Source organism: Gopherus evgoodei, chromosome 9, assembly GCF_007399415.2.
Source record: "Gopherus evgoodei ecotype Sinaloan lineage chromosome 9, rGopEvg1_v1.p, whole genome shotgun sequence".
In the NCBI taxonomy this organism is placed as follows: Eukaryota; Metazoa; Chordata; order Testudines; family Testudinidae; genus Gopherus; species Gopherus evgoodei.
The window spans coordinates 72,354,212-72,371,752 of record NC_044330.1 but is presented as its reverse complement, the minus strand read 5'-3'; the positions used below and the strand labels follow the sequence as shown (position 1 = coordinate 72,371,752).

The 17,541-nt window shown below is 45.1% G+C and overlaps 1 protein-coding gene across 12 annotated transcripts in view; it reads left to right on the top strand.

Moving 5' to 3' along the window:
* The window catches only part of DIAPH2 (diaphanous related formin 2), an 867,723-nt gene that overhangs the window by 118,210 nt on the left and 731,972 nt on the right, over window positions 1-17,541 (top strand). For all 12 annotated transcript variants that reach the window (XM_030576660.1, XM_030576662.1, XM_030576661.1 and 9 more), the window contains one exon: window positions 15,735-15,874. In XM_030576660.1, coding sequence (XP_030432520.1) covers window positions 15,735-15,874 — 140 coding nt within the window. The remainder of the gene's footprint in view (window positions 1-15,734; window positions 15,875-17,541) is intronic.

Below are 17,541 nucleotides of genomic sequence, written 5' to 3'. Positions count from 1 at the left end.
TCCGGAATGCCAATTACATGGGCCCCGACCACGCCTAAGGGCACCTTTGGTACCTCTGCTGATTATTGACGTCCCCTTTGAGCGAATAGCTATGGACCTAGTAGGGCCGCTAGAAAAATCGGCCCGAGGCCATCAGCACATACTGGTGGTGATAGACTATGCCACCCGGTACCCCGAGGCCGTTCCCCTACGGAACACTACGTCCAAGATCATAGCTAAAGAATTAATCCAGATTTTTGCTAGAGTGTGAATACCTAAAGAGATTCTGACGGACCAAGGGACTCCCTTTATGTCTAAATTAATGAAGGACCTATGTGCCATGCTCCACATACGGACCCTAAGGACATCAGTCTATCATCCACAGACAGATGGCCTCGTCGAACGTTTTAATGGAACATTGAAGAACATGATACGAAAGGTGGTGAGCTGGGATGGGAAAAACTGGGACACTCTGTTACCGTACCTAATGTTTGCGATGAGGGAGGTACCACAAACTTCAACTGGGTTCTCCCCATTTGAACTGTTATATGGTCGCCACCCCCCGTGGCATACTGGACATTGCCAAGGAAAGTTGGGAAGAACAGCCGAACCCAGGGAAAAACCTCATCGAGCATGTGTTGCAGATGAAAGACAGGATAGCCCAAGTCACCCCCATAGTGTGGGAACACATGGAAAGGGCACAAGGGGCCCAACAAACATACTACAACCGCCAAGTGACGATCTAAAAATTCCAGGTGGGAGATCGGATAATGGTGCTTGTACCCACAGTGGAGAGCAAGCTCCTGGCCAGATGGCAGGGGCCATATGAGATAATAGAAGCCATTGGAGAAGTCAATTACAAGGTCCGACAGCCTGGATGCCGAAAGCTGGAGCAAATCTATCACGTAAACCTGTTGAAACCTTGGCAAGACAGAGGAGCTCATGTGGTCACTCTAGGGTCACCTTCTCCAGAGAGCAATCCACCTGGCCAAGTGAGAATATCCCCAGAATTGACCCCTGACCAACGATCTGAGGTGATCACCATGATCAAGCGCAACCGGGACGTATTCTTGGAAAAGCCAGGCAGGACTACGGAGGTTCACCATCACATCCTCACAGAGCGTGGAGTGAAGGTGAATGTCAAGCCATACCGGGTCCCGGAGGCGAAAAGAGAAGAGATCAAAACAGAAGTCAGGAAAATGTTGAAGTTAGGAGTTATCGAAGAGTCACATAGCCAATGGTCAAGCCCAGTGGTCCTTGTACCTAAACCGGATGGCAATATGAGATTTTGCAATGACTTCCGGAAACTGAATGAGGTGTCCCAATTTGATGCGTACCCTATACCCCAGGTAGATGAGTTAATTGACTGACTGGGGAAAGCACGATTTTTGTCCACCCTTGACCTGACTAAGGGTTATTGGCAAATTCCCTTGGCCAAGGCCGACAAAGAGAAGACAGCCTTCGCAACACCAGAGGGACTGTATCAATACACAGTCCTCCCTTTTGGTTTACATGGGGCTCCTGCAACCTTCCAATGGCTCATGGACAAATTGTTGCGTTCACATGGCAAGTATGCAGCCGCCTATCTTGATGATGTCATCATACATAGTCCAGATTGGGAGACGCACTTGGGAAATGTGGAAGCAGTCCTTGACACCTTGAGGAAGGCGGGGCTGACTGCAGATCCCTCCAAATGTGCAATTGGGCTAGCAGAAGCCAAGTACCTGGGGTATATAGTGAGGAGAGGCGTGGTGAAGCCCCAACTCAACAAGTTAGAGGCAATTCAGAATTGGCTCTGACCAGTCCGGAAGGAACAAGTCAGAGCATTCCTGGGGCTGGTTGGGTACTACAGGCGGTTCATCCCCCACTTCGCCACCAGGGCATGCCCGCTAACAGACCTAACGAAAGCCTGTGGTCTGGACATAGTAAGATGGTCTAGCGCGGCTGAGGAGGCTTTTGCAGATCTGCGGACCGTCCTCTGCACCGACCCAGTGCTGGTATCTCCAGACTGGGAGAAAGAATTTATCCTGCAAACGGATGCCTCTGAGGTTGGATTGGGAGCGGTTCTTTCCCAAATGGTTGGAGCAGAAGAACACCCAGTCTTGTTACTCAGTAGGAAACTCCTGCCCAAGGAACGTAAATATGCCATAGTAGAGAAGGAATGCCTGGCCGTGAAGTGGGCCGTAGAAAGCCTTCGCTACTACCTACTCGGACGGACGTTTACCCTTGTCACGGACCATGCCCCTCTGAAGTGGATACACCAAAACAAAGAGAAAAATGCGAGAGTGACAAGGTGGTTCCTGTCGCTACAGCCTTTAAATTTCAGAGTACAACATAGGTCAGGAATAAAGCATGGCAACGCGGATGGCCTTTCAAGGGTGCATTGTTTGCCGACCCAAGTAGCCCAACCCTGTAGTGTTGAGCGGGAGGGGGGGATATGTGATAAACTTAGGACAGATAGCTGCAAGGGAGGGGTAGGAATCAGTAACAGAAGGTTAAAAGGCTCTCCTTCTTATCAACTGAGTGGCAACCACAGATCAATCAGGTTCAGCTGGGAAAGGTTACCAAGGTAGTAAATTAGAATCAGCTGAGGGGGGAGCTACCTGAGGTTAATTGGGACCAGCTGATTCCAACTTGGGGCTGCCTGAGACCTTTTAAAACCCTTCCCTGTGGAAGGAAGGGGAGGAGAGTAGAGAGAGAAAAAGCCCTGCTGCCAGGAGTGCAGGAGCAGAAAAACAGCGAGACCCTCCAGGAGGAGAGGCCGTACTTTCTCCCACAAGGGAGGGTAAAAATTCACTAACCAGGACTAGTGGAGATACAAGGAGCAAATTTCCCTTGTGTCCCAAGGGGGACCGCATTACCTGAGCCTGTCTCACCAGGGCTGAAAGCAGCAGAGACTGGGGAGACTGAGGAGGTGCCTTGCCACAGGATACAAAGCTTCATGGCCTGAAAGACTCCTGCACGACTCTCCAGACTCTGGGTCTCTGTGTTCCAGCTCTGGCTAAACCTAAGTTCAAGCTGCAGCAGACTCCTGTTCAGGCCACCCATTCAAAATACGAGACCGCTTATAAGAAGTTGTGGGACTATAAGAGGTGCTCACAGAGGCAGTCTCGGCCTGCGCCCCAGCCTGGGTCCTCCAAGGGCGAGCAAGCAGGGGAAAAGGCGGTTTTGACCGGATGCCCAGGGCGCCCTGACAGTTCTCATCAGGGATCCACTCTCAATAAAGCTTCCCTTCTCCAATTGGTTGTGTGCTTTCCTCCCGGAGTGGTTGTGTCTGACCTCAGATCGATGGGTCCTCAGCACCATCTCCCGGGGCTACACTCTCCAGTTTACTTCTTCCTGCCCAACCACTCCCTTCCCCTGTCCCTCTTGGGGGACACCTCGCATGAGGCTCTGCTCGAGCAGGAGGTGGGGTGGCTCCTGGGTGGAAGTGGTACCAGTGGAGTTCAAAGGTAGGGGGTACTACTCCTGCTATTTCCTCATTCCCATCTTGGACCTGCGAGGCCTGAACCAGTACATGGTGAAGCTCAAGTTCCGCATGGTCTCCCTGGTCTCTATCATCCCCTCCCTGAGTCCCGGGGACTGGTACGCCTCCCTTGATCTGCAGGACACATACTTTGACATTCATATATTCGAGGGGCACAGACGCTTCCTCCGTTTCATGGTGGGGCAAGAACACTACGAATTTACGGTCCTCTTGTTTGGCCTGTCCACTGCCCCCAGGGTATTCACAAAATGTATGTCGGTGGTGCTGGTGGCCTACCTCAGGCACCAGGTGGTCCAGATCTTCCCCTATCTGAACGACTGGTCAGTGAAGGGCAGCTCCTGGTCACAGGTGTGGGATCACGTGGCGCTCCTTCTGTACACGTGCACCACTTTGGGACAGTTTGTAAACAACACCAAGTCCACGTTAGTCCCGGTACAATGCATAGAGTTTATCAGGGAGGTCCTGGACGCCTTGTCAGCCAGAGCCTCCCTCTCACAAGACAGGTTTGAGACCCTGAACGGGCTCATCAACATGGTCACAAGGCTTTTGGTGACAACAGCCAGAGCGTATCTCCAGCTCTTGGGTCACATGTTGGTGTGCACGTATGTGGTCTGTCATGCCAGACTCAGGATGAAGCCCCTCCAGCTGTGGTGGGCCTCGAAGTTCACCCAGCCCAGGAACAGAATGGTCAAAGTCCTCACAGTGCCCGAGCCAGTGATCACCCCTCTCTCTAGTGGTGTCTTCCCTAAGAAATATGCTCCAACGAGTCTTGTTCAGGGGCAGGGCCCCATCGCTGGAAGTGGTGTCCGACGCGTCGGACCTGGGATGGGGGGCACGTGGGGAACGTTCAGACCCAAGGTCCGGGGTTGGCTCAGGATCTGACCCCACATGAACATCAAGGAGGTTAGGGCGGTACGGCTGGCGTGCATGGCCTTCTGCTTGCACCTGGAGGGGATCAGAGTCCTCATGGACAACATAGCCTTGATGTTCTAGGGCCCTGATCCTCTGCCGTGAAGTCCTCAAGCTGTGGGACTTCTTTATAGCCCACAACATCTGCCTACAGGCCTTCCATCTGCTGGGCACCCGGAATGCGTGGACAGATTGCTTGAGCAGGGACTTCTCTCAGCATGAATGGTCTCTCCACCCATCGATGATTCACAGACTTTTCCAAGTGTGGAGAACTCCCAAGGTGGACCTGTTCGCTACTCGGCAGAACCGTCACTGTCTCCGGTTCTGCTTCTGGGGGCGGGCTGGGATGAAGCACTATCTCCGATGCCTTAATCCTGTCCAAGTCAAGCCAGTTTCTCTATGTCTTTCCCCTGTTCCTGCTGATCAGCAAGGTCTTGGAAAAGATAATGACAGACAAGGCCTGGATCCTTCTGATTACCCTGGCATGGCACCGGGCAGCGTTGGTTCGGAACTCTCACGGGCCTGGAGGTTGCCTCGCTGTGGCCATTGCCGTCCTGCCTGGACCTGCTCTCCCAGGACCATGGCCACCTCCTCCACCCAAACCTAGCAGCACTCCACCTCACAGTGTGGCTGCTCAGTGGTTAGGTAGGGATGAAAGAATGTGATCAGAAAAGGTTCAGCACGTCCCTCCACATGCCGAGCCTACTTGGCAAAGTGGTCCCAGTTTTCTAGATGGGCAGATGAGCGGGGTGTTTCTCCAGTGGCTGCCCTGATCCAGCTTGTAGCCTGATTCAGTCTGGTGCTCTCGTCGGTCAAGGTGCACCTGGCGGCCATATCGGCCTTCCATCCACCGGTGCAGGACCGCACAGTATTCTCCCATGCTATGATTGGCTGATTACTTAAGGGGTTAGATCATCTCTTCCCATATGTTAGGCCCCCAGTCCCGCAGTGGGACCTAAACCTGCTGTTGGCCCGTCTCATGGGGCCCCCATTTGAGCTGCTAGCCATGAGCTCCTGATCACACCTTTCGTGGAAGGTGGCCTTCCTGGTTGCAATCACATTGTCTAGGCAAGTCTTGGAACTCAGGGCCCTGACCTCCGAGCCTCCGTACACGGTATTCCATAAAGATAAGGTCCAGCTCTGCCCACACCCGTCGTCCCTCCTGAAGGTGGTCTCTGCCTATCACATGTTACGACATTTTTCTGCTGGTCCTCTGCCCCAAGCTCCATGCATCCAGTGAGGAGCATCGCCTCCAGATGCTGGATGTGACACAGGCTCTGTCTTTTTACCTGAATCGGAGTAAGCCATTCAGAAAGTCGTCACAACTGTTCATCGCCTCGGCCGAGCGCATGAAAGGTCAGACGATCTCCGCTCAGCGGCTCTCCAAGTGGATCACCTCGTGCATCCGTACCTGTTAGGACCTTTCTCCACCAATTATGAGGGTGAACTCGACTCAGGTGCAGGCCTCATCGGCTGCCTTTTGTGGCCCATGTCCCCATTCAGGACATTTGAAGGGCCGCCACATGGTCTTCAGTTCACATGTTCATCTTGCATTATGCAGTTGTCTCCTAGACCAGGGAGGACGCTGGGTTTGGCAGGGCTGTGCTCCGTCCCGAGAGCGTGAACTTCTTCCCACCTCCAACAGATATAGCTTGGAATCACCTATTGTGGAATACACATGTGCAATCACTCAAAGAAGAAAAGACAATTACCTTTTCCGTAACTGGTATTTTTCGAGATGTGTTTCTCATGTCTATTCCACATCCTGCCCTCCTTCCCCTCTGTCGGAGTTGTCTGGGAAGAAGGAACTGATGGTGGGCAGAGCGTGCAGCACCCCTTATTCCGCGCCATGGAGGCGCCACTTCAAAGGATGCTAGGGCGCACACCTACGGGTACTGGTAGGGGAAAAACTTCCAGCACTGGTGCACGTGGTGAGCATGCACACCTATTGTGGAATACACATGAGCAGCACATCTCGAAGAACACCAGTTTATCACGCTGATTACTTTGCATCTCTTCCAGAGCTGCTGGTTAAGGAAATGTTGACCCTAAAGACTCAAAAACTTAAGAGCAAATTAAAAGAATAAAGAAAAGTCCAATTTGTGTTTAAAAAAAAAAAAAGATTTTAAGGCACGGATGATTTTTTGTTTTGTTTTTTTGAACTTGAGTTTGTGAACACTGGCATTGGAAGAGATGTCAGAATGACATTCAGTTTTTCTTATTGTGCATTTGCTCATGAGTTTAGAGGGATTGAAGTGTGAGTGTTCAACGTTAGTGACAGCTTGTAGAAAAAAGAAAGCTACAGCTTCATGAAGAATTACTGTTAGCTACCATGTTAAGCCTTGAAATACTTTTCTTATGATACTGACAATTTTGTAATATGTAGCACAGTCGACAAGTGCTGCTTTTAGTGTAACCTTTAAATGTATTTTTTGGGTGTGCTGTAAGTTATATTTATTTTACCAGAGAAGTGTAGCTGTGTTTATTAGATGATTAGCAGTAAAGGTTCTATTTTTTTTCTTGTGGTTAGTACTTTTTGCTTTTTTGTTAATATATAATAATGATAGTTTAAATGTTTAACATTTGTGATAATTTGGTTGAGGCTGAGACTTGTGCTCATGTTCAAAGTGATAGGTTTTCTTTGAAAAACTAATATGTGAATCAGTAGAATAACAGCTTTGATAAGTAGAAAATACATTTCTTTTGGGAGGGAAAACCTGTTTTTAATCATTTATAGGTGGGTCAGTTTTTAAGAACTCAATGCACTTGAGGACTGCTAGACCTAATAACTCTCATAGTACATGTTTTGTCTACCTGGTAAATCATTTAAACATTAAATACAACTAATTAACTGTATTTCCATACATTAAAATTATTTGAGTAGTAATTACATTAATTGCAATTTCATTTTATATTCTAGACACTGGATCATGCTTAATATATTATGAGAGAGGTTGCTTTTTCAATCAGTAGGTGTTAACAACTTTATAAATGTTAGATATTGAGAATTCTGCTTCTCTAGGCTTTAAATTGCCTTTAAAAAAAAAAGTTTTTACTACCTGAGTGACTCTGTAAACTGTCAGATAAAACAAAACATATAAAATTGTCCAAGCGGTGCCTTTTCTATTCTCCAGTTAAAACTTGGATCTGTATATATTTTTCTTTGGCTGGTCCACTGTAAATGCAGGAGTGGTAGTTGCATTAGATGTAGCTATTTCTTCAAAGATATCTGATATAACCAAACAGAATTCCTGTAACTGGAGTGATTTGACCAATGTCCAACTTGAATAGGGATTTTAATTTTAATTAAACAAAAGAATAACTGAAATCTTACTATAGACTACTTTGTATAAGTTACCAAACTTAACATTAGTTTAGTTTGTCATAATAGGGGTGGGAGGGCAGTGGATGGCAGGTGATAAAGGCACTAAAAAAAGATAGTATTTTGGTCCCTGCATTACTGAAGATGCAGAGTATTTTACAGGGCGAAAATAGTGCACTGTCACATCTTGAGGCAAATACAGCAGAATCTGAACCTCTGGTGCTACTCAGTGAAGCAATGTCTAACGGAATAAGGCTTATACTAATGGAAGCATTAAAGGTTGTTCCATGTCTCAATAGCATAATGTTTGTGGAGCACTGTTCGAATCGTTGGTGGATAGTGTGTGGAGTGGAGAGGATAATGTTGGTTCCTGATCTCATTTTCAGTGTACATTGGCAGTTTTCTTTATTACACAGTTTACTATAGAACAGAAATAATAATGTTCTTGTCATGCCTGAAAGAAGATTTAAGCACTAATTGTAAGTATGTGATTACAGTAATGTTCATTGTGCTAGACACTTCCCATCCACACAGAGCTTATAACCTAAGTATACTGGATCGACCAAGGATGGGCAGAGGGATATAACACATAAGCAGAATGAACGGTATGATGGTAGTATGTCGTGTTAAATTTCACAGTCTTTTTGGGGGTGGGGGCTGCAGGGAGGGAGGGGATAAGCTAAAGAGCAGGACAAGACAAGGGAGGGGAAAGGGGACATTGAAGGGAGAAGGGTAGGGGGGAAAGGACAGTGGAGGAAGAAAGGAAGAGTATGAAGGGCAGGTGTGAATGGCACTGAGGTATAGAGACTAAGAGAGGGGGCTGGAGAAAAAGCAAATGAGCACTTCAGCATTACACCTTAAGGCTTCAGTCACCCATTTACTGTGAGAGACTGTCTACATACCCTCTTGCTTGCAACAGAACCCTACTGTTGCTGCACATTTGCATTTCACTCTGCTTGAAGTGTTAGTTTAGCTTGAGCCAGGTTGGAATTCCAAACTTAACTATTGATATCTTTTGAAATAATTCTTCCTTGAAGGAGCAGGATTGGAGTGACCAGTTGAGCCCCAGGTGTGCTCAAAAACAGTTAAAAACAGGGCTTTGGAGCTTTGCTCCAGCTCTGCTCCAGCTCCAGGCAAAAACCTGCAGCTCCACTGCTCCGGAGCTGCTCCACACTCCAGCTCTGGGCTCCACTCCAAAGCCCTGGTTAAAAGAACCAGATGATTTTGTAAATAGCTTTTTTTTTGTGGGGTGGAAGGTGTGGATTTTTCTTAGGAACTGCTTGCTGACTAAAATTTGGACCACTAACCTTACCCCACATGTCTGACAATCTGAGCAAATTTTGAGACAAGTGACTCTCAACTATAACTATAGGAGAGTCTGCTGCTCTATTATAATATATTACTCCTGGGGGAATTCTGCACCACTGTGCATGCACAGAATTTGTCTCCCACAACTTTCTTTGCTTCACTGCAGAAAAATGACTTTCTGATGGGGAAGCAAAGGGAAGCCACAAGAGTGGTCATGCAACTCTCCTCAGCAGTATGATTTGGGTGCCCAGGGCAGCCGACAGAGAGGTAAATCACTGTGGGGCTGGGGTGGGTAGGACTGGAGAGAACCTGGCTGGTGGCTCCTACCCTGTGCTGGGCTCAGCTGCTAGTCCTGGCTGGGCTAGATGGAGCTTCCTCTTCCCCTGCATGGCATCCGGGGTCTTGTCAAACCCACCCCATCTCCCTACTTCCTGGCTGTAGGAGACTCTGCAACCCTCCCTCCCCAACATGCTCCCTGCACCCATCGCTCCTCAGCTGCAGGATGAGGGGTCACTGTACAGGGAGTTGCTCCTCCAGCCACCCAACCTCCATGCATCCAGAACCCCCCTGACGAGCCTCACTCCCTGTGCGCCTGGCCCACCCTGATAAGCCACCTGCACCCAGATCCTCACTGTACCGAGCCCCACTCCCCCAGCATCTGGCCTCACCACTGAACACCCCACAACCTCAAGATGAGCTCTGTCCCCCCTGCATACAGACAACCTGTTCTGAGCCCCACCCACCTTCATCTGGAACCCCCCCCCCCAACAGAGTCCTATTACTGTTGCACCCAGAATCCCCCAACAAGCCTCTGGGCATGCAGATCCCCACCACATGTTGATCCCACACTGAGCCACCCGCATCCTGCTTGCCCCACACAGAACCTTCTCAATCCGCACCTGGATCCCCCCACATTAAGCCCCTTCACACTTGGATCCTGCTTTGATGAGAACTGCTTGCCCACACCTGGTGCACTTTGCATGGAGGCGCATGTTTCTGGGACAGGCCTGGTCCTTGCTCTGTGTCAGGGTTGGGCGCAGCCTCATTGCTGAGTCCATGTCCCGGGGAAAAGCTGCTCAGTGATCTCCCACCTCTGTGCAGTCAGTGGTCTGTGCTCTCCAATCCCATGCTGGAGCGTCCAAATTTATTCGACAAATAACATTTGCAGAATTTTAAAATATTATTTGCAGAACTATTATTTTTAGTGCAGATTTTTTAATTTTTTGGCACAGAATGCCCTCAGGAGTAAATGTATTTTAAAGGCATGATTGTGTTCAGCCAGCAGAGGAAGGTTCTGAGAAATAAGGTATCTTATACCAGAAAACTAACTTAGGATTCTCAACTCATAAGAAATTAACTATCCACCTGAAGATTTAAAAAGTACGTCAATTTTTGTGTTTGTCTGTGGTCCTTAAAATTCACATTTGATTATTTCGGAAACATTATTGAAGTGAATTTTTCATTGATTTTTTTTGATTGCAAGTTGTGAGTTGATCCTCAAGTTAATTGTAAATAAGTCTTCACTTAAACTAGAGTAAAAATACTTAGGGCCAGCTTCAGTCAGGATGAGTTTGGCCCATGATGTTAAATTAAAATATGTAGAAGATACCCCCGTGTCAGATTAAAAAAGTTAATTTGTGTAAGACTGTTTCTTCTTAGAGCGCTGTCCCTGTGGGTGTTCCACTCTAGGTGATGGCGTGTCCTGGCACCATTGATTGGAGATCTTCAGTAGCACTGCCTGGCCGGGACGCACATGCTCAGCTGCTGTTTCGCGATGTTGTTAGGGTCTGCCTGAGCGCACGCATACCGAACCCCCCTCGGTTCCTTCTCAACCATCCTCGGCTGAAGACGGGACTCGGGGCAGTGCTCATCTCTTCCCTGGTTACTGTAGGAAATAAGTAGAGGAAAATAGAAATAGTTAGCGAGCTATTTCCCAGTTCTCCCTTTCCTTTAGCATCGTTTGTTAGTTTAACCCCCCACCCCCAAGTTACTCTCTTCTTGAGATTTCCCTGGCCACTCATACTTTTATTATCCGGGGGTCGCCAGGCTTTAAGAAATGTGGCTCCTGCAAGGAGTCTATGCCACGGTCTGACGGACGCTCACTCTGCTTTAAATGCCTTGGTGAGACACACGTCCCTGTGAAGTGTCCCCACTGCACCAACTTGAAAACTAGAGCTCGCTGTGACAGAGACTTGCGGCTAAAAATGCTCCTCATGGAGAAAGCTCTGCAGCCACCTATTGAGAAAGGGCAGTAAACCTTCTCCCTCACACTCTCCTGCCAAGTCAGAACTGACTGGGAGCACGGCTTCACCCTCTTATGGGAAGAGGCAGGAAGCCCTAATGTCTCCTCTCAGAGACACTCAAAAAGGTAAAGGATCTCCCGCAGAGTCTTTACCCTTGATGCTGTCATCACCGAGAGCAGGCAACTCTGACAGCCCCTGCACTTCAGAAGCAACTCACACGAGGCTCAAAAGCAGGGACCCAACTTCCTGCAGCGGGAAGATCTCCTCAGCACTGGTACCCCGGCACAGACAATGGACTCAGTGCCGACAATGCGTTCCACCCTGGTGCCTGCCTGCATGGTGTCCAGATATTTAAGCCTTTGTCCCGCGTTCTGATCAATGTAAATTCCACTACAAGCACTACAAGCTCAGTATATCAGCTGACCCGCAGTTCTTCTCCCTATTCCCACCATTTTGGTCCTGCATGCACGTTTTTGGGGGAGTGGGGAGAGGAAGGAGAGTTAGTCAAGAGGTAACAATTCTCTCCTAATCGATTTCAAATTAAGGAATAAAGCTTTTTGTTCCCTTTTTTGGTACACTGGTGACACACTATTTGCTAGCTTTTGTTTCTGCATTATGTTTTAAAGATCAGAAGGGTATACTAGTAGCTTTAATTAATCTCATACAGAGCAGCTAATTAAAATTTATATCATCTGTCCATTTTCTACTTGTTTCCTATGTTCTATATCAGAACAGGATTTTATTAATCCACATATTGCAATAAAACAAATAATTACAGCTACACTTAAATCACTGTTCATAGATAGGTTTTACAGTACAATACATATTTTCAGAAGAGGTTTCACTGATTTGCCATGAGGATTCTTAAAGTGACCGAAGTCTCTTAAATCTTTTAAATTTTGAAATCCGTTTTCCCCCTATGCATTGCCCAAAAGAACTTGTTGATAGCTGCATATAAATATCTTATCAAATAGATGGAAAGCTGTTTGGCTGAGTCATTGAAAGTTTTGCAGTAACAGGGATTGTGGAGGCTCCTGGTAGCATCTCCAATGTTAATATTGCATTCTAAATGGGTTTACAAGAGAGCAGAAGTTGCTGGTTTACTCTAAAAACAAGTATCCAGTGTGGAATTTGTTCTTACTCAGAGTTTTCTACCTAGTTTTTTTTTTCCTTCAACATTTTTATTATTAGGAAGTTGTTGAAATTGGGCTCTGGATGAACATTTGGCCATGGTACTCCTGCTTCATGTTAGTGGCCGAAACATGATTTTTTGAAGGCTATTTATATACAAATCAGAGGTGCATTGTGAAAGATAACATGCAATCGATAGGGTTTTTAATACTTCCTTAGGGTCCTGTTTTGGAATTATTAAGATTATAGCTGAAAGTCTCTGTCGCACATCCAGAGCTGATTGATGAGCTTGTACATGAAATCTTGTGCAATACAGAACCTTCTCCAGTAGGAGCTACATTTTTTTTCTCGTTTTTTACCTCTGGTGTTGAGAACGTACATTGGAGTTGCACATAGTTGCTGTCAGAAGTCATAAACAGTTTCACTTATAATCCTCCCTTTCATTCAAACCCCATCTTCACTTAATTTAAAACAAAAACAAAAACAGTTTTGTTGCAGTTAGGTTTGCCACATGTAAGAAACCTGACAAAAAAGCAATGAAATAGTTATTCAAATCAAGTCATGTGACATCACGTGCTTCTTCAGTACAAGCACAAACTTCACCATTACTGCAGCTACCATACCCCACAGACCAGGCACCAGAGCCTTAACTCTAGGGATCTCAGTAATCCAAAACACCTTTTAGCCACCTATTCTTCACTCCTTCCCCCCTCCCACAAAAAAAAAAAAATCTCCTAACATAGCCAAGTACTACACCAATTGTCCATAAGTAATGGGTTGGAAGGGGAAAATAATCTCGGGTGCATGCATAATTGAATAGATTGCAGGGGAGACTGGGTTATGTATATGGTTTGTGGTGTATGTGGTGATAATGTGTGTATTTGTGGGTGGAGGAATAGAAGGCATGTGCTTTTGGGTGACTAAAATTTTCATTTAGTTACCTTGCTTTTGAGTTGTTGGTAGGTATATATAAACATTTATTTTAAAACTTTAAAATTGTTAATGTAGTAAAGTCAAGCACGCGCGTTAGGTAATGCATGTGCTGCTTTTCTTTGGCATTAAGATAGTCTGACACATCTGCCTTGTTCCATCTGCAGGATGGAACTTGCTCAAGCAATAAATCAGAATTGATAGTGAAGGCAACTCTCTCCTGTAATTTGTTGCAGATGTATTTAGGGAATGAGGCAGGGAACTGCAGGAACAGGCAGGCCCAGTTAAGGTTCTAGAACTGAGAAGAGGCATGAAGGTAGGGATTTGAGTAGTTGGAGATGGTTTGACTTTTGCATGTCCAGGTCAGAAATAATTTAATATGCCAACTTTTTGAAGCTGTAATATTGGTGAAAAACCAAAACTTCTCTTTATTACATATTTATCTACTTAATTGATAAACTTAACATTTTAGGAGCCTTTTGTAACTATTACTTGAAACCTGTGCTTGAAAATCTCAGCAGATAACCAGCAGCTGAAATGAATGTGAAAATTCTGTTTCTGCATGCAGTTCCCATAAAATTGGATCAATAAGCCAAGGAGTAAACTGATAAATTGAAGGGGAGAACACCTCCTTTAACTTTTCCCCAAATTTATTTCTTCCAATGCTACCTCAATTTCCATGGAAGATGGAGACTAGAGCTCATGAGCTAAAACTCATCAGAGCTTCCGACTGCAATTTGCATGGAAACGAACAAATTTCAACTCTTATTGTGCTTACGTAATAGTACCAAAACTATTAGTTACTCCTTCAATCCAAGCTTCTTGTTATCTAACCACTAGACAATTGTGAAGCTTCAACTCTGCTGAACTTCATATGAAATCAAGAACTTAGGCAAACTGATATGCATTTGTAGAAAAATCCCCACAACTCTCTCCCAGAAATAATGTCTGGAGACAATTGTCTTCCTTTCGCCCAGCTTCATTGTATTACTATAACGGACTTTGAAGTGCAGGATGGGTTTAGAAAACTATAGAGTGTGGCAGAGCTCTGACCTTGTTCTCGTGGGTCCTGCGCTTCTAGGCGGTTTATGCTAGCCTCAGTGGCTCACTGTGACCCTCCATGTAGCCCTTCTCTTTAGGGCCAGGGTTATAGTCTACTGAGCCCTTTTCATCATAGGCCTGCAAGGAGGTTGGTGAGAGAACACTCACAGTCTCTTGTTCAGCCTCCTGTCCTGACAGGGGCCTGACTTCCCCTCCCAGGAGATGGTCCTGTAGTGGTGGACTGAGGGGAACCCGGGCCCACCCTCTACTCCGGTTCCGGTCCAGGGACCCTAATGGTAATAGTTGTTAGCAGCCAACCTTTCACTGCCAGAGTTGCTACATTTCCTTGGGCCACTTCCCCACAGCTCTCTTGCTTCTCCCTTCTTCACCCTTACCTTAGGGCTCCTTTAACGATGGTTTGAGGGTGTCTTCATTAACCAGTACTTCAGCTGCACTTACTCTCCTCTGGCTCCTGGCTCTCCCCTGTCTGACTGGAGTGAGCCCTTTTTATAGTATCAGCAGGGCCTTAATTAGAGTCAGGTGGTCACAGTAACTGAATGGCCTCACCTGACTCTTCACAGGTTAATTAGAGTCAGGCGTTCTCATTAGCCTGGAGCAGCCCCTGCTCTGGTCAGTCAGGGAACAGAAAACTGTTAATCCAGTGGCCAGTATATCTGCCTTCTGTTATTCTGCTGTACCCAACTGGCCTGGGTCTATCACAAGAGTTGTGAAATATTGATGGAATATCCCTCAAATACCAAACTACGTACCAAAGTTCATCTGCTGGGAGTTGTTATTTACTTTCCTTAAATAAGATATCAGGTGGATTTTCCCATATTTCCATATGATGTGTTTTATATCTATACATTAAAATCTACCTCTTATTTGTATGTTTCATAATGTTAACAAAACATTTTTTAAAATAGTCAATCGTTGTATAATTTGAGTAAATCTTTTTTTCTCAATTTTGGTTACTTTTAAAAAATAAGTTCCTTTCAAATCTATGGATAAAATCTTAAAAGGATGTACGCTATTTTCTTCAAACAGCATGTCACAGATTAATTTTTTGTCCTAGGGAATTTTATTTAAGCCTTAATATATCATGTGCTATGCATCACTATTAGCTGCTACTTGGGTGATAAGTTTTTTAAATTTCTTCTCTGGAGGATGGAAGAAAATTTTTGTGTGCACTAGTCTTCTTGCTAGCCATACAAGGATGGTTATTATATACAGCCTTGTTTATACTTGTAAGTCAGGAGTTTGGATGCAGTAGTCTTGCCAGATAGTGAGAATGACATTTTCTTAAATATAGTCTACTAATTAATGTAATTTGGATTCTGGCTTTTTAAAAATTTCATCTGTTCATTTTTTTTTTCTTTTACAGGGAGGATTGAAAAATAGCAAGCATGAGTGCACATTATCTTCACAAGAATATGTCCATGAATTACGATCTGGTATCACAGAAGAAAAACTTTTTAACTGCCTAGAGTCTCTGAGAGTGTCTCTAACCAGCAATCCAGTCAGGTAGGAGATATGTTTTACTTTATAATAACAGAGACTATATGTAATAGTGTTAATTGTAAATAATAAACTGCTGTGTCATAAGTAGGACCCGTGTGTGAAATGTACAATTAACCCAAGTTAATTTCTTGGATTTCAGTACCAAGATGGAAGTCTGAGAGTGCTGTGAAAGATAACTGATCATAATGGTTAAAGACATAGGCTTTAGGTTAAGCACTGTTAAGAGGGAAGTGTCTAAAAGCAGAGCAGTAATTCTTATAGTTTCAGGCTCTGCTTAACAGTGTTTCTTCATGGAAGCTTTAGAAGCCAGAAGATTTGCTGCTACTGTTTAAAAAGCATGTGGCTTTTGAAATTGCTGAAACTGTTCTTTTGGTTGAAAGAAGGGAAGTAATTTGATATCAGAGGTGACTGGTAAATCAAGTTATTTACCTCTGGTGTCAAATGAGACACTGGGGCGAGCAATGAAACCTGCTGACTAGTAAGCTATGAATGGTTTTATGTATATTACCATATGGCATATTTGCTAATAAATGTGCCCCAGTGGCTTCAGTATGTCTTGTCCTCTGTGCACAGCTTTAGAGTGAGAATGTGCAAAGGATTGACAACTGAGCTGACTTTGAATTTGTATCCATATTTATGTGAGGAATATTGGCTGACTGTCCATACTCCTTGTGAGGCTGATAACCTGCTGAGTTCCTTAAGCTGTAACATTTGTCCTGGCTGTTCATAATCTGTTTATACAGTCACTAAACACCCCTGAAGTTTGCAGGAAAGGGGTATTTGACCAACACACACTTTCTAAGTGTACAGTAATAGAGCTCCTTTACTTCTGATGGTGGAATGTCTTAAGTGAAGGAGGGGAAGGGCCATTTGCTTTATCCCACATGCTCTTCAATACCACAGCCATTCTTTCATAAAAAAGACTTAATTAGCCCTGGCCCAACACAGCCTTTACTTACCATATTTGAAAAAAAAAAATCCCGTGTGAAATATGCTGCATATCTGCAACAGCTTGTTTTGAAAGCATCATAAATTGATCAAGTAACCAAAGTTTGCCTGAAGGCTCAAATATGTCTCACTAGTGAGGGACTATTCCCTCACCTATTTAAGCTTCATGCCTATAGCAATTTTGACATTCGGTCTACTAGTTAAAACAAATAAGCTACAATACTCATCTTTCAAAGTGTGGCAAGTAGTATTTTTATTTTATGTTATTTATTTATTTTAAGCTTTTCAGATATGTTGTATAAAAGTATTGAGTAGTATTTTAGATAATGAATTATTTAGTAATATTCAGTGAAAAAACAAAGGGGTAGACTGCCATTTTTTTAATGGTATATTTGGCCTGCCAGGAAAGTATCTTTCCTTAACTTTTTTGTTTAACTGTAAATCCCTGTTTTAGAGCCTGTACTTTTGGAGTAAGGTTAAATAGGTATGTGTGATACAGTGTGTAAAAGTCTTTAAACTCTTGGGTAGGAGCAACCTAAGAAGAGTTAGACAAAAGTATCTTCAGTTTCCTGTGCCAGCTGCTACTGAGTTTGTGGGCAGGAATGTAAGGGATAAAAATCTGAGAAGTTACCTGGAGCTCACAGGCAACCAGGCATTATAACTATATTTTATGTTTGGTGCAGCCAGGCTCTACAGGAGTTAAGGCTGCACCAAACACAAGA